Source organism: Cyprinodon variegatus, unplaced genomic scaffold (genome assembly GCF_000732505.1).
Source record: "Cyprinodon variegatus isolate N-32 unplaced genomic scaffold, C_variegatus-1.0 Scaffold605, whole genome shotgun sequence".
Taxonomy (NCBI): domain Eukaryota; kingdom Metazoa; phylum Chordata; class Actinopteri; order Cyprinodontiformes; family Cyprinodontidae; genus Cyprinodon; species Cyprinodon variegatus.
In genome coordinates, this window is record NW_015151058.1 from 1 (window position 1) to 22,421 (window position 22,421).

The window sequence follows — 22,421 nt, forward strand, 5'->3', positions numbered from 1 at the left end:
TTCAGGTGCAAAATAGAGGCGGATAATATATTATTGAAAGTTATTTTGATTTATTTTTAGACAAAAAAAAAAAAAAAAAATATATATATATATATATATATATATACTTGGATTATTATTTTAGTTTTTTTAATACAAATGTCCCCCGCCTTGAACTGCCACCCTAACGTGGTGGCCGGGGTTTCAGTGCTCAGATGATCCCAGAGGCTTTGTTGCCAGGGTCTCCAAATGGCAACATCAGGGGCTAAAGAACACGCCTCTTGAGGAATCCATCATTTTCCTGGGGTACTTTAATGCCCATGTGGGAAACAACAATGACACCTGAAGAGGGATGATCTGGGGGGACATTGATGTTTCTTTGCAAGCCACTGATTGTTCATAATGAACACCATGGTTGACCATAAGTGTCTTCTGACCTTCAGCTGCATGTTTTAGATACTCATTTGAAGATGGGCAAAGAGCTGGATATGCTGGAAGATGAGGAAGCTGGACAGACTCAACAAGCCACTCGAGAAGGGATGTATTCAACTCTCAGCTCCAGAAGAGCTGTTCTCACATTTTGGGGGATGCTGGGAACATGGATATGTGGTGTTTCCATTGCTAATACAGCCACCTTAGGCACCACAGACCTTACGCCCACAGTGCCTGTTGTAACAACAGGCACCAAACCCATTGATGGACGTAAGCAATAAGATATTCCATCAATCTGAAGGAGCCCTATCGAGTCTTGTTGTCTTGTGGAGCTCCTGAGGCAAGTTCATTGAAGGTAAGGAAGCCCCTAATCCAGGCGGTGGCAGAGACAAAAACCAAGGCTTGGGAGAAGTTTGGAGAGACCACAGAGAAAGACTATTGCACACCATCTGACACCTTAGGAGGTAAGCAGTAACACTATTTTTAGGCCAGTGGGAACTGCTGACCTTTGATGATCTCCTCAACCAATCTGTCTTCAGATTAACTTTTATCTCACCCAGGATGAAGGCACCAAGGTGGTGAAAAAAGGGGATGAAATCCAACCCAAGTACCTTAGTGGATGTTATCTTGCTCTCAAGGCTGACATTCTTCCACAAGACTGTTTTTTTTTCACTAGAGGTGCTGTACCAGCTAAGCTGGAGCCGGGTTTGCATTGCCAGCGGCAGCAAAGGGCCAGAGAGGGTCTTTTTGGAGGACGCATAGATTTTGTCCCTGCTCTTTTGTGGATGGGTCTGCTGGCTCTCTGCTGAAAATTAGCTTCCTGACCAAGGTGGCAGGAAACTCCCTTAGAGATAGGATGAGGAGCTTGACCATCTAGGCGAGGATAGAATTACTTCTCCATCACATCAATATGTCAGGTGCCAGCTAAGGTGGCTTGGACATCTGTTTTTAATGCCCCCAGGACACACTGAAGGGACCATGTCTCTTGGCTTGCCCTGTATTGCCTTGAGCTTCCCTCAGACAAGATTGCTGAGGTGTCAGAGGAGAGGGAAGTTTGGGAGTGTCTGCTGAGACTGATGCCGCTGTGACTCGGTCCAAGAAGTAAAGTACAATTTTCAGTTTCAGGGTCTCCTCGTACCTCATGATGATTATTCCTTTCATTTGTGATCATTGAGAAGATGGATTCCATCAGATAAAATGCGTAGATCCCACCAATCACCGCTAGCATTTTATATGTATAATCTGGGGTTTCCTCATGTTGGTGATCGTGGTCATCGTCCCCTGAGTGAACATGTAGGCCCAGAACCTAGAAGACCACAGAATGGTTAAACCTTAATGTCTTTATAAGATCCATAAACCAAAAATAAATTCAAGTTATACTTTGCAAAAGAAAAAGCATTATTTACAATGTTGAATTACCAGTTAACATGGTATCTAAGCTGTATATTCATATAATTCATTTTACTTCAACTCTACAAGGGTTAAAATCACCCACCGATGGTATGAGGTGCAGCAGGGCATCCCCAGTCAGAGAACCCACAGCCATGCTGATACAGAACTGGATACACATCTGGAAAACACTGGTACACGAGGTACACAGTAGGATCGCAACGCCTAAAATGGCCATGAGGGTAATGACAATATTGGCGAGGGTCGCATAGAGGTATTCTGCAGCAGGAAAAACAGGAAAAAGAAGAGGTCAGGTATAATAAGAATTACAAAATGATCAAATAGTCTTTTTTGGTTACATGATAAAAAGAAATTGAAGTGCAATACTACAATAATGCAATCACAGCAGTAGCCATTTCTATGGCAGCTCTCTTGAAATCTGCCAGTTTAACTTTAAAGACATGGTCACACTCACTCTCAGTTTTGGAGAGCTGATCGGAGGTTGCTGGTTCTATAACCTTTGAGCATGATCCACTCAGGATCTGCTGGACCAATGCAGGACTCAGCTTTGCAAAGCCAGATCTTCCCATTCCAGAACTTTCCCCAGACAGACCATAGATCTGGACCAATTCTTCAGCTGTGAAACATTGCTGGAAATAATGAAAAAGAGAAGCAATCATCTATATAGTGCATTCTTTACAGTATTCCCTGAGCATGCTAGCTTGTTATGCAGTATGTGCTTAGAAATGAGATGAGCAGATGATATAAATTGACCTGAATTAAAAGGTTACATTTAGAAAAAATACAATTCTTCCAGGACAAAGCACCGGAAGTTACTGCATTAGTAGGAAATATTTTATCTGATAATTATGCTGTTCTGTTTTCACCTCTTTCTCAAAATGAAATGTTTTAGAACATGACCAGGTTTAAAATAATAAAAAAAAAAGGTATCAGTTACAAAAATGTAAATAAAATAGCCTAGAAGTGTTTTAGTCATAGGCAGGATTTCAATTTGCTAAGGCTACTGGGAAATAACTTTAAAACTGGATGCTTGTGCTTCCAAACTCTCCAGTGTGGCTGGTTTGGAAAACTTGATTACTGAATTAAACCATTATTTTTCCTTCACTAAAGTCAACTATATGATGCATGAGAGCGATTGATGATTTTTTTTTGCAGTACTTGAGGTTGCACCAACATGGTGTTATTTCAATTGAGGACTTCTAAATTATATTTTCTACATACATACCTCATCCCAGGTGTTGTTAGTTTGATCTCCTACATGACGCACTTGTCCTCTCTGCTTCCTCTGATAATTTTTAGCATCTTCAATATGGTCATGATCATGATCGTGGTCCTCCTCTGGTCCAATTTTAAGGCTCTTCATGAGAACCTCTAAATCTACAAACCAGAAAGAACGTCTGAGCACAAACTGATTTGAAGTTGTGAGAGCCAGGCATGGACTGGTAATCGGGCGTACCGGGCATTTGCCCAGTGGGCCGACGTGCTGTTTGGACCGGCAGACCCGACATGTATATTAATAATATGTATTATTATCATTATATATCGGCCTCGTTATATTTGCATAATGCATGAAGAAAAATAAAATCAGCAGCGCAAGTGTCTGTTCCGATCATCCGGCCCTTACCACAGGCTACTGCAGCCCATTGGTTATCATCCCTGACAGTCTAAAGGACTAGACCAATCATAAAGTAGAAAAATACTTTCACTCTCCATTGGAACTTTGTGCAGCGGTGTTCACAATAGTAATGGATAACAAATGCAAGGGAGGCGCAGAGAAACTGGGCGAAAAAAAGAAACGAGTTCTTCAAACGGACGCTGCGAAATGTGTCAAACTGACTGACATGTTCCCAACAGCAGGCCCTTCATCTGCTCCGGTGTCTGATGTAAAATATGATGTTGGTGGTGCAGACATCCCAAGTAGACTCCCTGATATCGACAGTTGTTCACGGATGCCATCGAGTTGGATAAATTATCCTGGATTTTAGACTATGGGAGGTGGTGTTTTTTTAATGCCAGTGAGAGCGAGCAGGCAAAACAACAATTCATGCATCATGTGCGGATTAGAACTATTGCGATTGCGCAGACAACAACAAGACAGAGCAGGGTGTGAGGAGGAGGTTTCTTTGTGAAACCTGTGCAGCGTATCTGTCCAAAGCAATGCTCTGTTCAACCAACATTCCAGGCGACTGGTTGAACAGAGAGCTGATTGGATCAGTCACAAAAATAAGCCAATAAGTTTCAGTTTACTCTTTTACAGTCTCCTCATTTTACAGGAGAATATAGTAAAGTGTATCCATGTCTAGTGAGGGTGAAGAATGATGGAGTGCATGTATGGCGCACGGTGCGGCCAGGGGCGTCAGCTGACCCAGTACTATACAGGGGCACAATAGGGCACCAAATGAACTTTTAGGCAATTATTTATATTATAAAAACATGGGCACAGATAATTAATGCAAGCATGTGAGCAAATATTTTATGGCACTTATTTATTATTATAAAACATCATAAATAAATTGTACAATAAGATTGTTATTGCATCTCCCTGAAATGAGTTTTTGGAACTTGGGATGTCTGTGGTTGTAGTGGAGGCGACGGCGAACCGAGCAGTGAACATGATGTCAGTGCGGCTGAGGAGAGACATGGCGAGAGAGATGAGAGCAGAGAGCAGGAGGAAATAGATTACTTTGTCTGTCCTGATCCTTGTCTTTTTACAAAACTTTTTTAATCACCACCCACAACAAAGCACAAAAAATACAGTTGTGCTAAAGGTATTCACCATTAAAAATGCAACCAACAGGAGGTGGCTCACATATCGTGAGAAATGTCATGCTTTATTTTGTTTTACATACATACATACACAGTTGTATGTATTGAATTTGGAAAGACTACTGACACAAGCTCATTTATTACTGGGATGTCTGATTGGAGGTGTGTGAGTAGCACAATTTGTGTGATTGACTGTGACTTTTCTCTCTCTCTCTCTCTCAAAAATGTGGTGAGCCAGTCTAGTCCAAAATGCCAGGGCCGATTTTTCTGTCCCAGTCCATCCCTGGTAAGAGTGGATGAATTGTTTTTTCAGACAGATTCTGCATGGATACAATCACTGGTTACTTACCATGAACAGTGAAATTTTCTGAACCAAGTTGAGTCATGACAAAATCCAGGAAAAAGCTCTCCTCTGGTAGGGGCTGACCAAAGCAATGACCAAGGAGGGCGTGGTACAATACACGCCCCAAAACTGCACCTACTTCCTGTATCTGATCTGATGACGCTGGGTCAACCTCCATCATGATGCCACTAGCTGTTACACAGTTCTAAAGTAAGAAAAATGAAGAAAAGCAATAATCAAAACATTTTCCTGCAATCTTCTTGTCACTTTAAGCTATTACGAAAACCTTTAATCATAACTAATTAACTTTAGGGATATTAACGTATCAAATTCAAACTTATTGGACATGATGCAAAAACACAATGTCAACACAAAAAGAAACTCTTCACATTAGCATTTAACATGTTTTCTGTCTTACTTTCTTACTTTTCACTTAATGATTTTGGTGTGAGAAAGCCACCAGATCACTGTGATTATTGTTACTGGTGCAAACCTGATCTCATGGCCTCATATTAAAGCAATTTTGGAACATAAATCTAACAGATGAGTAGAGGATTAAAAATGATCTCTGCCTTAAAAAATGCTGATAGCCATTTGAGAAACCGGAAACATAGAAATAGTTTTTAATTTTTGTTTTGAATGGTCTAAAAATGGTTGCAATGCAGCAGGCAAAGCGAGGGTTGGTTAAACACTTAACATTTTGCAGGAAAAACATGCATAAGGTGATTGACTATGCTGAACATGGTCAAAGATACTTAGAAATATTCAATGTTGTTAAAAGTGACTTACTTTCTAAAATAGGAAGCTAAAATATGCACAACCTCAATCTACATCAAATAACTCTGGTATTTTTCCAGCAGTCAGAATTTCAATTGAATTCTAAACTGGAGGTAAAATTAGTCTTACTGAATTGTTTTGTTTCAAAGCAAATTAATTTAGTTTAAAATGCTTAAACACAGTTTTTCTTCAGTTTTACATTGTTACATACATTTTCAATTTAGTTCAATCTACCTTTAGACTAATACATAAATTTCTTTTTTGCATATATAGATTTACCCTGGCAAAAACCATCGTAATATGTGTAAATGTGCTCCAGTGGAAAGCAATTGCAAAAAGGAGGGACATCCAGTACAATTCTTTGAGCTGATTGGGTAAATCACCAAGTGGCATCTGCCACAAGAATGTATCACATTCTTGATTTGTTTCACAACTACTGGAGGAAATTAATAAATCAAAATCTTGCTAAATTGGTTTTCCAAATAAAACAGAGTGAAGAGCTGAGTCTACAGTTATGAATGGTACAGGTAAATCAGTTGGAAACATCTCTGCATTCAAGGCTGATGCATCTATTGGCTTCTGGCAACGATTTTCAAGCGTTTGTAATTTCGCAAATCCTGCAACAATACAACTTCCCTAAAAGGTACACTGACAAAATAGAAATCTAAATAAGTATTTTTTTTCTTACAATAAGTGCATTTTTTCTTGAATTGAGGGGTTAAGTGAGTCACTTTGCCAATGAAACGAGACAATTTCTACCTTAAATAAGAAAACACTATTGCATTGTCCCATTTCAAGTGCATATTATCCAACTATCTTATTTTGAGAGTAAAAATGCTCCTTAGATTGGCAAATCATCTTATTTAACTACCCAAATTAAGGGTAAATACACTTAATTTAAGAAATTTTCACCTATATTTAGCTTTGTTTTTGCAGATTCAGTCTGGACAACTGAAATTCCGTTTCTGATGGCAAAAGTTTTTGCCTATTAAAAAAGGTCTTTAACTCTTTCATGACATGCTATTTTTTTGCATATTAACCTATATGGTGCAAACTTAATCCATCATGAGTGGCCCTTTTTTTATTGCACTGATGGGGTAACGTGGTTCTCACCAGATATGAGCAGGGTGGGATCCGACTTACGCTGGTGCACAGGTTAAAATGCTGTGCTGACCTGGTGGCGTGTAAACTTTGACTCGTTGGCTGATGCTGTCAGCTAATAAAAGGACTCTTAAATTACAGATGCCCTTTTATTGATACTTTCAGTAAAAGATAAAAGCTGAACTCTTGAGAAAATGTTAACTACATGGTGATAAAGACTGTTATGTAAGCTTATTAAATTGCTCTATATTCCTTTTTTAAAAAAAACTTTTGTTTATTATAGGACAAAACTTCAAAAACTGATAAAAATCAAATATAGCTGCCAAAGCCCAAATTATTGCTAATTAAAGTGAACCTCTTAATACTCTCAAAACCAGGAGCAAAATTATGCTACAAGCCAAAGTGTCTAAATCTAAGATCATGTCACCCACAGCTAGATCTTGAAACCAAACTTTTAAAACCAGTATCCAAGCTGAACGTATATTATTGGATTTTAACGCACACTGAAGGTATTTAACAGAGTCTTACCTTATCATCTGAAGGCTCATAGTGGTTGTGCAGATCCTGAATCACACTCTCAAGTCCAATAATGCCTATGTGACTGTGAGCGTGTTTGTAGTGGTCCATATGGGTATATTTGTGAAGGAAACGCTCCTTCTCCTCTGCCCATTTCCCCTCTCCAATCGCAGCACAGACCAAGTCAGGCGAGATGAGATAGAGGACGCTGCCTGCAGCAAGAGCTGGGAACTGAGACACACTGACAGTCTCGTTTGCCTCGATTTTCTCATGTGCTTCCTCCGCATGGCTGGAGTGATTCCCGATGAGCTGATCAACAGCAGCAGCCAGATCACACTGAATATATATGAGGCAAAAACAGAAGAAAAGACATAAGTCAGATCAGTAACTTGCATGAACAAGACAGAATTCAGCTAATTTTCATTGCTGTGGAATAAAACAGGACCCTATGGTGTTTTGGAAACTTATTAACATTTTCCTTAATCATTTTAAGATTGTATTGCAAAACTATTATTGAAAGGATCATCTATTAAAATTATTTAAGATTATCTATCAAAATTGGGATTTTATGAGCTATGTAAAACACAGTAGGGCATAATGCTATGATGCTTACAATTCTCTTTAAATAAAAATATGAAAAGTGTAATGTGCAAATATCTTGCTATACCGTGGTGAGACTCATCTTTTACAGCATTTCCTGCTGCAAATCATTCAGTGTACGTCTCTATTAGCATTGCACACCCAGACACGGACAATTCTCAACGTTCCTCTTTCCGATCTTAGTCACACTGGATAGAGAGTTCCTGTGAATATCAATTTCCAGTTGGATATGGATCTGGACATTGAAGACTATTTAAAAACAAATATGCCTTGATTTAAACCATTTCTCTTTTGTTCTGACAATAGGGCTTTCAGCCGTTTATTTTCAGCACTGCTTTGTAATGGATTCATAGTCACATCAATTCTTAGACTGCCCACTAAATAACAAACATCACTTTAGCGTGATGCTGCCGTCAGCATTTTTTCCCCATTGAGAGATGGTGCGGGCGGCTCAGTGACGCAGTGGGCCTTGCAGCAAGAAGGCTCTGGGGCCTGGGGTCTTTCTGCATGGAGTTTGCATGTTCTCCCTGAGCATGTGTGGGTTCTCTCTGGGTACTCCGGCTTCCTCCCACAGTCCAAAAACATGACTGTTAGGTTAATTGGCTTCTCTAAAGTCCCCTTAGGTGTGAGTGTGAATGATTGTTTGACCTGTTTGTCTCTTTGTTGCACTGCGATGGACTGGCGACCTGTCAAGAGTGTACCCCGTCTCTCGCCCGTAGACAGCTGGAGATAGGCACCAGCACCTCGCGACCCCACTTGGGGTAAGCGCGTAAGAAAATGGATGGATAGATGAGGAATGGTGCGTTTAGGATGACATACAGTTTTAGTTTAGCGACAAAGTTCTGTGAGTGGAGCAAGTGGAGCAAGATCTCAACTAGAAAACCTTCTTCCAAGCTTGCGATCTTCTGGCTGTCCTCTTTCCTCTCTACCATACATGCAAGATATACAAGATCTCTGCAGCTTCTCCAGAGTTATAATGAACCTCTTACATGGGTCTCTACTAAAGGCTTTTCCTGCTAAAGACGGTAGATCAAACCAAACTCTTAGAAATGTTTAAAGTCTCTGATAAGGTTTTACAACCTAATGCTCCTCTTAACTTCCTTACTGCTTGTATTTTGTGTTTGCTCTTATTCATGATGCTGTTGTTCATTAAAACCTCTGAGGCACCCACAAAACAGAAGTATTTTATTTCAAGGTCAACGCAAACACAACATTGATCCTTTATTTACCAACCAAAAAATAGGTCAAAATGTGCTGAACATGAACACATTAGTAGTTTTCCAACCATTTTAAGATTATCCGCTGAAGTTGGTGACTGTTATGTGACACGTAACGCAAAAACGTGAACCAGTTTGTAAATTCTGGAAGGTGCTGTAATCATCATTATTGTTGCGTTTGAAATGGCAGCTTTAAGATAAGAAGTAGCAAACATAGGGGGGGTAATATAACGAAGAACACCATAAAATTCTGACAATCCTCTATTCAGACCCAGAACTGCATGGGAGGGGATGAGTAGCACAGGGTTTTTATTTTTTAGTTATTTGGGGGAGCATAAAATGTTTATAGCAGTTTTTACAAGAATCATACTCTTTTAGTCATCTGTTTTAGTTTCCTTTATTTTAAATAGACCCCTCAGATAATGTTTCAATATTTAGTGTACCCAAACTTAGTCTTAAAACATCTATATCTCTTGCCCTCTTCATTTTATCAGGTCACTAGGAAAGTCTATGGATCTATTCTAAAAGGAAAAGAAGCAAAGTTCAAGCAGCAGACACTGAATTTCACTCAACCGTGTTGTGATTTGAGCAGCAGTAGACGATGAGGTGACAAACAATCATTACAGCCTACAATTTAGGTGAGATGATCCTTTAAATTGACGACAGTGGTTACATATTATAAGTTGGATTTCGCATGACCTGCAATTTTGGTTGTTTTTTAACAGACGATGCATTTTTTTAAAACCATTTTTAAAGGAAATCAGTGAGAAAGGTTGTGGCTTCAGCTACCATTTCTTGAGTCTAAATGTTGTAGGAAATGAATGGAAATTGCAGAAAAAAAACGAAAAAAAAACCAGCTGTACTTGTGAATTTGATTAGTTCTTTTTTTAGTCCACTCGCTGCCACCCAGGGTATTTTTCCACTGATCCATACTTTGCATTGATTTTTATTGAATTTATAGCTGTCATCGAAGAAGTTCAAGGATCTTGTTCCTACTGATAATGTATCTAAATCAGATACCGGAGGAGTTTAAAAATAAATAGGGGGAAAAAGATCTAAATTAGTATGGAAAAATAAGGAAAACCTTCAAAAAGGACAAGAAACAAGAACAAATATTAAAATTAATTATTTTTCTATGAACTTAACATTGTCCAATGTATAGTTAAATGGAGAACTCAGTTTGAATAATTTTACTATAGCTGAAATGAAACGTGTTTTTCTTTTAAATAGTGGCAATTATTTTTTTATTAAATTTGTGTTGGACAGTGGCTCTGAAGGTTTTTGCAAAACAAGGAGATTAAATTACTGTGTGACAAATATATTGGTATTTTTCCATGTTTATTTCAATTGTTTTTACATTAGGTAGTTTCATTAGATTGCTGCTAATAAAATGGGAATATCAAGATATAGATCAAACATTTAACTAGCAACTACAACCATTTAAACTTTGGGATAAAATAAATAAATGCATAGGAAAGCCTTCCCTGATGCATTTTAAAACACAGTTTAGTCGGCCATAGCCAATGCAGTGAAGCACAATGTGAAAGCAGAGTGTAAAAAAAAACAAGTGCAATAATTCAGCAGCTAGCAATTCTAACTTTAGCAGCAATAACTAACTTGAAATAATAGCCTTCCGTGTGAGCTTATCAGTATCTCCTATCTTTGGGGGGGATTTCAACATTACTTCACTTCAGTGAGGCTTAACAGCTTTCCTTTCTGCTTGTCCTTCATGTCTGGACTTTGACTGGAATATTACAACACTTTAATTCTCTTTCTTTTTTTTTTTACATCATTCTTTTGTGTACGGTATTTGCAGAAGAACATAGATCAGTACTCTAGAATACTTTGCTATACACTTGGGGTCCTGGTCATCTTTAGAAACTTAAAATATATTGGTGGTAAAAGGCAAGCCCAAATCACCACTCCCCAACTACCGTGCCTCACAGCTTCAAAAGAATACAGATTGCATGTTTTGAGAAAAAGGAGGACTCAAAATGGTTACTCAGAATTTGCCTAATAATGAATAAAATACAATTTCTATACATGGGCACATAAATAGTTTGGTGTGCATATTATTTATTTGTCAACTCAATAAAACAGAAAAAAGAAAAGAAATCCATTTCACCACATTACTTGGTATTTAACATTCAATTGTACATTGGCTTTGGAAAAACATTTGACTTGTAACAAGGGATATGGAATGATTGTGATAAAGATGGAGACATCGCAGAAAAACTTTTGTTTCAGAACATGTTATTAAGTTTCCCCGCAACAGAACAGCCTATGGAAAAACACCCTTTTCAGATATTAAGTACTGTAACCCAACTAATATGTGACTAGCAAAGAATATTGAAAGACAGAATTTTGGTTTCAACTATCTGCAACTACCCATTTCTCTTCATGGAGTTTTCAAAAATGTTTGTTATTTTTTGTAAATCAGATCCAACTCTCCTAACCTAAACCATGTTGACATGATGAACTGTAACATTACAACAAAAAATGACATCAGGAAATTTACACCCTGGCCTCAGGAGGTGCATGTTGGAGAGATAAAATAGTTTTAAATGTTTTCAACTTGTTGATGCTCATTTGATAATTAGGATTTTTGGAGATTAGTTCTTAACCTTTATAGATGGATGGGTTGCTGCATTTTTACAAATATAATTAACAATGTCTTTTCACTTAAGGATAAAAAACAACAGGGTGATTTAGAGTCCAATAACAAAGCAGTGTTATACTTCAATCATTGTGTTAGTGTTTCAAGTCAATGAAAAATAAATATTTGAACCCTTAAAAAAAAAAAGCAACAACCTTTTTACCAGTGTTTCTTAAATGCAGTTTTTTATTTGTTAATCACTTTTCTCTTGATACCCTGTGAATTAAATTATAATGTATTCACTAATCAAAGCATTTATTAAGCAGGGTGGTTCCCAAAGTAGCGGTCCAGGCTCAACTAATGAGCACAAATCAACTAGCGTAGGGTCCTGAGACGCTCCTCACAAAACAAACTGAATGACAAAAGTGATGTTGGTCAAGCATATTTATGATTTAGAATATATATATATATATATATATATATATATATATATATATATATATATATATATATATATATATATATATATATGTGTGTGTGTGTGTGGAAAAAATATATATTTTTTTCTTTGAACAGGTGTCAGCGAGCTTCTCGCTCCTATTAAAATTACTTAACAGAGGTCCTATATGATCCTTCGACTGCCCGGTTCCATGAATACACAATATAAAATCTATTTCTTTAATGGAATAAATGAAAAAATATTTTAAAGAAAGATGACTATTTTTAAATATCTAATTTTCCTTAAAGAGACCAAGCCCATCTAGAATGAAACATATTTAATGAACCTAAACAAAGATAAAAACTAAATAAAATGTCAACAGCAAATCTGATGAAACCAACAAGCACTGTATCTAATACTTTTATCTTGAGTTATATGCAGATGGTTGTATAAAACCACATAGGGGGGAAGAAAAAGCTTTTACTGAGCATATTTATTGTTTTGAAATGCTGAAAAACTCTTTATAATTGTTTTTGAAATGTACTAAGGTCAACAGGAGCCTAAAAAAAAAAAACACAGTTGGCACCAGAGCTGAAGGTCAAACGGTGTAGACTCAGTGGTAAACCAACAACTTGGGCCTTTTCCACTATCAATTTCCGTGTCTGAAGCTGAAAGGTTTAAGGACCACTTAGAAAACCTTGGTTATTTTCTTTAAGCACATTAACAACAAAACACGTTTTTTAATTTACTTGATGATTTTCTTATAATGAAACTACATTTTTTTTTGTTCATTTTGTCATGAGATCCTGGACTCCTTTAAAAAGCAGTAAAAGAAATCCTTACCAAAATAAGAATTGTCTTTGTTATTTCTTAAATCAATTATATTGAGATTTTTTTTGTATTTCTATTCCTAAATTTAATCTTTTTGTCTTTGTTATATTCAAATTTCTCGTTATAAAGTCTGTTGTTATTTATTTTTTTCCGTAATATTGTAAAAAAAAAAAAAAAAAAAAGAAAAATTCATCTTCCAGTATTTGGCAGTGATTCAATATTTGTGTATTTTTTTTGTTTTAACAACAACAAAAGAATAACCCAGCTTTGCTTTGATTGGAGCCAATCCAGAGCAAAGCTTTAACAATTCTTGTTTAAAATTTTATTAATTAAGATATTTAAAACCAAATCAACATATTATGACCAATATTCTGGTATTTAATTAGAAAAATCAGTATTTCCTCAGTGTGAACAGGCACACCTGGTTACTATCTGAACCTCGACCTTCCTCCATCCGACCAACGCTTCCTTTCCTGCGTCTGTGTGACCTGGCTTCCAGGTTAGGCCTAATAAAACCTACCTTTTCACACGGCACCTCGCCGCACTGCACACGATCCTGCAGGGTATTAAAAAGGGAGCGAAGGGACTCCCCGGTCAGAAAGCGCTGCCCCGGAGCAACGACGCTGATCACCACGTTATACGCGTCTTCCACAGGCGAAGCGGAACCAACCGAATCCGGAAAACAGCAAATGGAAAAGAGCAGCAGGACCAACGGCTTCATCTTAAAACTTTCTTCGGCCAGGGATCTAAGTTAAAACCTGCTACAGTTGGAACATATTGAGCTGTGTGGAGAATCAGCTCGTAGATATACTCCTGAAACACCTCCATAGTCTCACCGGATCTGGATCCTGGATTGTGATTGGCTGACACGTGGCTTGGGCTTACCTCACCTTCTACTTTAAGGCCATAGAAAATGACTGTTTGTTACAGGTGTGCACTTACTTTGCGGAATAATATATGTTTGGGAAATATATTTGTCTCTCTTTTAAGGGCAAAAATGGAGTAAAAAGGATATGACCAAAGGAAACGAAGACCGGAAACACCTGAGTGAAAGCTAAAGACATTTTTTTTTTTTTATGACCAGTTGAAAGTGGTGACTTCTTCCTGGGTGAATAAGCAGTTGCTACCAAAAGCTAAAGAAATGGTTGTGTGACATCTGCAGGTAGCTGCTGCCATCCTACGTTTGTGAGGAGCCATTTTTTTAGTTGTTACCAGAAAGAGGGAGGGAAGGAAAAGATGGGTAAAAAGATATGACACCATAACATTACCACCAGGTTATTGTAAATAATTTTTTTCAATGAATATTCATTTTTTATCATTGTAATGGGATTCATCTTTCCAAAAGCTCTACTTTTTTGTAATTACTAAAGAACATCTAGACAAAGGTCTTTGTCATTTTGAAGACAACATGTTATTTTTGGTCATCAGAAATTTTCCCTTGGAGCTCATCCATTGGTGCATGTTTTACACCAGGGGGTAATTTCCAGGGGTGTTTTATTGTTGCATCATGATCCAAATATCTCAAATTAGTAGGGACACCAAAGACTCAGTGAAGTGCCTTCGCATTCTCTGCAATAAGCACTATCCGAATAGTGCTGGCAGTTAGGAGGGAGCTAGGACAACGACGCACTATACTTCCTAGCACTACTGCAGTTAGCATAGGGGCCTTCTGATGTCCCTAGATCAGGGGTCTTTAATGTTTTCCAGGCCAAGGACCCCCAAACTGATGGCGAGATGGAGCGGGGACCCCCTAATTATATATATTGTATGAAACTGTTATATCAAACTGGTCCTATAGTCACTCTATTACATATGGAGTAATGTAACAAAATTTATTTCTCTCTGGGATTATTAACGTATTTCTGATTCTGATTCCTTGTTGAATGGACAGGTCTTGTGAATGAAATGGTGCCCGGCTTTTAAGAGCTCCTGTGTGTGGCTGAATGTGTGCATTGATGACTGAAAGACATCTTCTGCCTCCATTTATCTTTTTACTACAGTGTGTTGAATTCATTTTAATGAGTATTTAAAGACATTTCAATTAGTGGAAAAAATTGTAGGTGGGAATATTAAAAAAAAGTCCAATCAACCAAAACTTTCGCGACCCCCATGTAGTACCTCTGCGGATGCCCTAGGTGTCATGGACCCCCTGTTGAAGACCTCCGCTCTAGATGCTGCTTAGAAATTAAAGGTTACCCACAATCTGTTTGCGTGACAGACTGTATAGGAACACAGCCCACCTCACAGATTAAAATGAAAAAAAAAAACATGATCTTGGTGACATACTGTGTGAGACACATGCTAATGTCCCCATCTTCATTTGTTTTTGGTTTCATATCCGATATTTTCTGCTGTTTGTTTCATTTGTGTAACTTTAAATCTTAGTAGTTCTCTTCCGTAAGGCTGCAGTCCCATTTCGACCACTGTCACTCATGGGCTTGTCCTTCACAAAGGGAAGTCCACAAGGCGAAGTGCTGTCTGGATTCAGCACAGCAGTCCAGAGTTCCTTTCCTTCCTAGATAGTGTTCTTACTGTTGAAGCCACAAAAGGTATAGGAGCTATGAACTGGAAGTATAAGCTAACCTTTTGGGAGTGAGACCTTATTTTACACTTGAAGTAAGTTGATCGGCCCCTCATGGAAAAAAATCCCCTCTGCTCCATGTCTTCTTTTATGTTTGTCTCATTGTGGTTCACTGTAGTCTCAACAGCTTTGTAATCACATTTCCACTATAGGAAATTCTCCAGGAACTTGAAAGGTGTGTTAAATGATGTAGATCTGTCTTGTGAGGTGGGCTGTACCAGCACTTCCTGCCACACAAAAGATTGTGGGAATACGTGTAGCTCCTGAGCAGCAGATGGGATTGTTTGGAGGTCCCTATGCTAAATGAACTATCATCCTGAAGCCTCCAGCCTCCTTTTCCTACCTCCCTTCTTAATACCAGCATTATTTGGAGAGCACTTAGCATGGTGAATGCAAACACATTTCACTTTGGCTTAAATACCCTAAACGATGTGCTCAACTCAAACTGAGCCTGTGTCTCAAAATATCTACAGCATTATGGCCAAAGGAGGAGCCACTTTAGAGGAATTAATGTAAAAAGTCAGATTTCAGACCTACTAAAACCAGAGAAGATTCTGGGAATTGATTTAGAAGTAACATTTTTTTAGTTAAAACACGCAAAAAAATCTGCTATATTTCTGTGTAACATATTATTTTATGTTTGTTTTGGAAGACACTTTTTATCAGTAGCGTGACAGTTTTTCCAAGGCTTGTCGATTCAACAAAGGATTCACTTATCACTTTTGGAGATTAGTTGTTTTAAACAAGTACGTACATCAAGGACTTCTCCAGTGGCATATGAAGAACAGTTTGTCTGAGAACCCAACTTTGTTTTATTTATGTTCTTTTTCTTCCTGACTCTCAAAAAGTGTCACGATAAGGGTCTGTCATTATTAAAAGACATACAAATGCAATGGTTTTTGAAAATGAGAACTAGTCTAATATGGCATATATCTTTTAGTAAGTGAAATATATTTTAAGGTTTGACCTCTAGTTGGTGATCATTATAAACTACAACTGGCAGTTTGTCCATGTCAACATTTATTATTTTAGAGGATTTTTTTGTGTGTGTTAATTGGCTTCTTATCAGAAAAAACTAGAGTGTGAGGAATCCATGAAAGATCTACAAAGAAGATCAATAGATTACAGAACATTGTATGTTCCAAACAGCTCTTTTACAGTCATCAGACCAAACTATTGTACTAAACACAAGCTTTGTAGACGTGTTACTACCTTGTCAAGGTATGGAAGCAGACCCAAACATGGAAGAAAACTGATCACCAGTACATTACCTACTTTTTTCACCTGTCATGTACTAGAAGCTGCTGAATCACCAGTATTATCGTCTGCAGATAAGTGAGTTTAATATAGTAAACTTATAGGGTGCCAACCAATAAGCTGCACCTGCTCAAAAACCTACACCTTCATTCTTAACGAGAACTCAAAGCTGCCCAAATTTGAAAAGGCAAATGCCCTTTGGAGAAAGCTTTATTGTCAAATAAAACGTGGATTGAGCTTTTTGGCCACAATGGAAAGAAGAATAGTGGATAAAGTCCAGATGAGTCGTGCTTTTAAACATTTTTGTGCTTATTTGATTCAGTCCACACACTGAGTCAGGGTACAATTCTTCAACTCTAATCAAAAGCTTGTCAGATAAAACACAGAGTTGTCAAATATCCAGCCTGAAGCTTGTTGATGGATAGATAAGCATGTGATTAAGGTGAGATATGCAAGAGGATATATAACCAAAGTGAACATGTGTATTCATTGTTATCAATATCATTATGATCATTACTTAAGACTGTTCTAAAAACACATTTATTGTCTGTGGCTTTTACTTTGAGCTTTTTGTGCTAATCGTCAGATGTATATAAATATATTTAGGGTATATTTGACAAAACTAAACAGACAAAAAGGCAATTCATAAAGAACCTTTATAATACTGGCTCTGCATGCTGTGGCATCGGCCACAAGATGGTGCAGCTGCTCTTTATAATAAAACAGACATTTCTAATACATTCTCAAGATTATACAGCAAAAAGGAGATATATTTGGAATAAAATAAAGTAATATTTTATCTTCATAACTGCATAAGGAAAAATAAATGCATTATGCTTTTGTTAAACTTTCTATAAAAACAAAAGAATAAAAAAATTCCAATGCTCTTGTATAAAAAAGAAAGGAAGTATTAAAAAAAAGTGCATTCATGGTTTTATTTCATTCATTTAGCTCTAAACTACAGCAAATGTAATAATTAATTACATAACAGGACAACTTAAATTGTAAATCCAAACAAAAAAATGTATGATAGAACAGATCAGCATACTCATCTCCCTTTAAATGTGTGATCATAATATATAGAAATAGAAAATAATTGATGCAGTCGAGGTATATTGTATGTGCAGTGAAGCCTTTATTTAGGCAAATTACACAGAACGTCAGAAACATAGGTACATTCAGGTTCTTCTGAAAAGATCTGTATAAAAACTGTTTTAATTTGTCATTCAGAATCTACTGAGCCCCTAAAGGGACGCTGAAGAGAAAAAAAGTTGAAAACTTTTGCGAGCACACCAGTTAGTTTCACGTGCACACCAGATACTTTTCGCATGATGGTATGAGTACTTCGGACAACCTTGTTCATTAAAATTGATGTACATGAACTTATAAGGCTATAAATTAATTGCATTCTGCGTATTTGTCCGAACGATAAGTTCTGATTTTGCTATAAAGTCCACTATATAGTCCCAGCTTGAGTTAATTGTTATGGTGAACACCAAAGTATTTATTCTCCTCCACCACCTCCCTTTCTACTATCATGACGTTAATAGGTTGCAGCTTGTTCCTTTTTAAATAAACCACCACCTTATTATTATTTTTTTTTTTACATTCAGGATTGGATGATTGACTTGACTCCTTGCCACAAAGTGGTTCATCAGCTCCCTGTGTTCAGTTTCTTGCCATCTCTGAGGCACCCAATAACTGCAGTCATTCAAGTGCTTCAGCAGATGAATGTCTTGTATTGGAAGTCAGAGGTGTACAGAGTAAAAAGTATTGGTGAGGGTACTGTCCCCTGTGGTACTCCAGTACTGCTGAAGGGAGAGTTGACCCTTCAGTCTGACAAACTGTGGTCTGTTTGTCAGCTAGCTAGTTTTCCTGCTTTCCTCCTTGTTTTCTTTTTGCTTGACCTTAAGTTGGTTCTGTATACTCCTCAATGATACGCTATCTCCCTTCCTGGGGCTATTTTTTGCAGTTCCTTCAGATAACTGGTGATCCAGGGTTTATTATTGAGAAACCATTCAGTGCTATAGTGTGGACAATGTTATATAAACACAGATGTTAGTTACTAGTGTTAGAAAAGTTACTTAAAAAAATTAACTAGTTATAATTACTAGTTACTTCACAAAATAAGTTAATCAGTACCTCAGTTACTTCTCAATCAAAGTAAATAGTTACTAGCCAAAGTAACAATGCAATAATTTTTTGTGATCAAACACAAAAAACATATGAATGTGTAGAGATTTTCATGTGTCACACGTGAAAAAAATAATTTTTTGTTAAATTCCATCAGATGGGTTGTGCCTAGAGATCCTGTCAGACAAATGATTACAGGAAAATTGTATGGATTCTATGTGGCACATAGGAAAGTATTGAAAACCCTATGCAAAATAAAATGCAACCTGCTTTTTTACAGGTTGACAGCTCTATTAGGACAGTACTTTTCATGGCGATCGCTGAAGCACTTAAATATTAGCATAAGTATCCCTAAAAATTTCTAAGAATAAGATTGAAATAAACAAAAACTTCTCAAGCAGAGAAACGTTAATCCAGATATCCAAAGAGTACAACAAAAGAGTAAAGTAATATATACACCTCAAGGAATTAATAGACAAGATATCAACTGTAAGAACATAAAAACAAAATACAGATACAGTAATAGGAACACAAAAGCAACAGAAAACCAAAAGCTAAACTGGAGGACCATGACAATTCTAATGAAACTAAATTTTGATGTAAATGTGCCAGGGGTAGGAAGATGTTTCTTAAATTCATATTTTTACGAACTGGATAAAATTATATAATAACATTATTGTTTTTTAACGACAAAAAAAAAAGATAAATGAACAGGCATTGAGGCAAAAAAACAAACAAAAAACAACTGTCTAAAAGAGCAACAATTTTGGCTGAAAAAAGGCAATAATCTAGTTATTGTTTTATTCTGTATTGAAGGGTTTCAAGTCTGTCATAAAGGCTGAAATCTAATCAGTCACACGTTATCTGCCACATGAATCAATTTAGGTAGAGTTATCAAGTTGACTGGCCCAAAATCACTTAAAAATAAATCAAATTCATGAATGGACAAAAGCGCACAGACAAACACACACATGTAACCAAAGCTTAGTTATAAGTGTGGGATCCTGGACATCTGCCCTTATTCAAACTCATCTACTCACTACTAGAAACAAAACACATTGTCCAGTGACCTGCTTTCACCCTTCTGTCACGGTGTCATGCCACATTTAGTTTTCTTCATCAAACAAACCTGTAGATGTTCTCAGCACATTGACTTATGAAATTCAACAGTGTATCACCTTACAAAGCACACATACAGTAAATATTCACATGTATTTTTACATTCTTTTCAATTTACTACAATACCTAGGGAATATATGTAATACAAGCTCTTTTTCTTGTCTTTTATACAAGTACAACAATAATAATAATAGAATACTATACCAATAATTATTCACTTATTTAGTTTTTTTAGAAAATCACTGCATAGGATTAAATAATCATTACAGAAATGAAAATAGTTGTACACAAAGAAAAAGCAGTCATTAAAAATATTCAAAAATCAATAAGATCTGAAATAAATTAAACAGCTATATGCTAAAATAACACATCGATAAAAAAATAAAGTAAACAGAAATAATTTCAATATTTCAGGTGTGCTCAAGGGACAAGAACAGATGGAGATTTAAAATTATAAAGTGAAAAAGCCTGTTTGATGGCCAAGTGATGGTCAAAAGAGATTTTAGTTTAATGTTGTGAACTAATCTCAAACTAGTGTTTAAAGACACATACAGTATGTCACTGCTGATGGATACATACCAAGTATAATAATGTATTTGTGTCCTAGCAAGTCTAATTTACTGTACAGACTTTAACTGTATTTTAAAGAAATTATGTGTCTTGTTTGGAACTGTTGCTTTGCAGCAGAGCCGTGCCAAACATCTAAGGGGCCCAAAGCAAAATTGGATTTTGGGGCCCTGTATTTCTACCAATAATATTGAATCCTGCAATCATCACTCCAATCTTTAGACCACTCACACAGCTGTTATAAACTAATCACAGCTCTGGCAGTGCTGTCCAATTTGTAGCGTGTTACCAATAGCAATAAAGAAACTGGTACACAGTTTATTTCCAGTGAAAGTATCACGTAGTTAAAACTTTTTATTTTAACAATGTGCAAAAATAATTTGTAGTGCAAGAATAAATAAGAAATGCTTTAATGAATGAAAATAATGCATCAATTTGTATAAAAACAGACAATTAAATCAAATAAACAGTGAATTATAAAGCATTTCAATTGAAAATGTCAGAAATAGCATTGAGTACTAGGCTTTAATTTTCTGAGCCAAAACAAGGCTTTTTGTTGGTCCACTTTATGAAGCCTTGAACCCGATGCTATTTCTGACATTTTGAATTGAAAAAGCTTCCTGTATGGGAAGCGAAACGTCCTCAAACTTGGAAACAAAGTCCAGTGGATTGTTTTTTATTTTAATTTTTTTATTTTTTTTTATTTTACTTTTTTTGGAATGACTATGACCTTGATGACTGAGAATCTTTACCAGAAACTATAAAGCATATTAAATAATGGAAAAAGAAAGTTACTGGAAACCAGGTGGAAAATTAAATTAAACTTGCCTCTTTCTTTTGTTGGGTGTCAGGGTTTGTGATTTTCTGTGTTTTCTGTCTTTTGTTTGTTTTGTTGGGCCTTAGTTTTTACCTTAGAACTTTCCAAAATGTATAATTTTCCCCATTCTTTTTCCTAGAGTTGTGATGCATAGAAGTCTGAAAGCCTTAAAAATGAAATTTCAATCTCACCTAAAATGAAAGATGTCAGCAACATTGTTGCTAAACTTTATCGAACTTCTTTAGACAGGGCATTTTGTGTTTTTTGTTTAAGTATTTTAGCCAACTTCATGTCATCAGACAGGTTCTGTTTTTGTGTTTTCTTAACTCTACATGACAAGATGTAATTAGCTCAGGGTGCAGCTTGTTCAAATGATACAAAAACATGTGGTTGATTAGTTTGTTTGAATAAGGGGGTTATAACTTTTTCATGTAAGGTCAATTTGATATGAATGTAGATTTGTTGACATCATCATTTGAAAACATATTTGCCGATTTATTCAGATTATTTTTGTTTGGTATTAAAGTTAGTTTGATACTTAAAAAAACTTTTAAGTGTGACAGAAACTAAACAAAACAACCCAAATAAGTCTAAATAAGAAAAACCCTGTAACTCACAATACAGCTTGATATCCAGGGTGCAAAAAGTTAATATGCAGCAGATATGATCCTGTTACATAGTTGTTTGATTTAAATTGGTTGCAGTATGAGTTAAAAAAATATGAACAAAGGAAAATATTTGTTTTTTTGGAGAAAGTGCCCAGCCTTTTACACATTCCAAAAGATATTGTATCCGTACAAACAAATATTTAACCTATGTAACTAATGCCTCACATGCTTATTTTGTTGAAATATTTTCCTCTTAGCACACACCACATCCCTCTTCCTCTTCAGATGATCACTCTGCCTGGTTTAAGCCCTACTTTTTCAGTGATGCTGAT

The 22,421-nt window shown here is 36.5% G+C and overlaps 1 protein-coding gene across 1 annotated transcript; it reads right to left on the reverse strand.

Moving 5' to 3' along the window:
- Window positions 1-1,324: 1,324 nt before the first annotated feature.
- Window positions 1,325-14,040, reverse strand: LOC107096198 (zinc transporter ZIP4-like). The gene is made up of 7 exons (XM_015392752.1): window positions 13,528-14,040; window positions 7,337-7,660; window positions 4,937-5,135; window positions 3,047-3,198; window positions 2,276-2,450; window positions 1,907-2,079; window positions 1,325-1,717 (listed from the first exon to the last, which is right to left on the reverse strand). Exons 1-7 carry the CDS (start codon window positions 13,726-13,728, stop codon window positions 1,325-1,327), a joined length of 1,617 nt encoding a protein of 538 aa, XP_015248238.1. The 5' UTR covers window positions 13,729-14,040.
- Between the last annotated feature and the right edge of the window lie 8,381 nt (window positions 14,041-22,421).

What these genes read in the sequence shown, in the direction of transcription:
- LOC107096198 (XM_015392752.1), bottom strand. Translation starts at nt 13,728, where the DNA reads ATGAAGCCGTTGGTCCTGCTGCTCTTTTCCATTTGCTGTTTTCCGGAT. An exon ending in GCGAGGTGCCGTGTGAAAAG is followed by an intron (nt 7,661 to 13,527) that starts GTAGGTTTTATT and finishes ATATATATTCAG; the next exon opens with TGTGATCTGGCTGCTGCTGT. An exon ending in CTAACAACACCTGGGATGAG is followed by an intron (nt 2,451 to 3,046) that starts GTATGTATGTAG and finishes CATTATTTCCAG; the next exon opens with CAATGTTTCACAGCTGAAGA.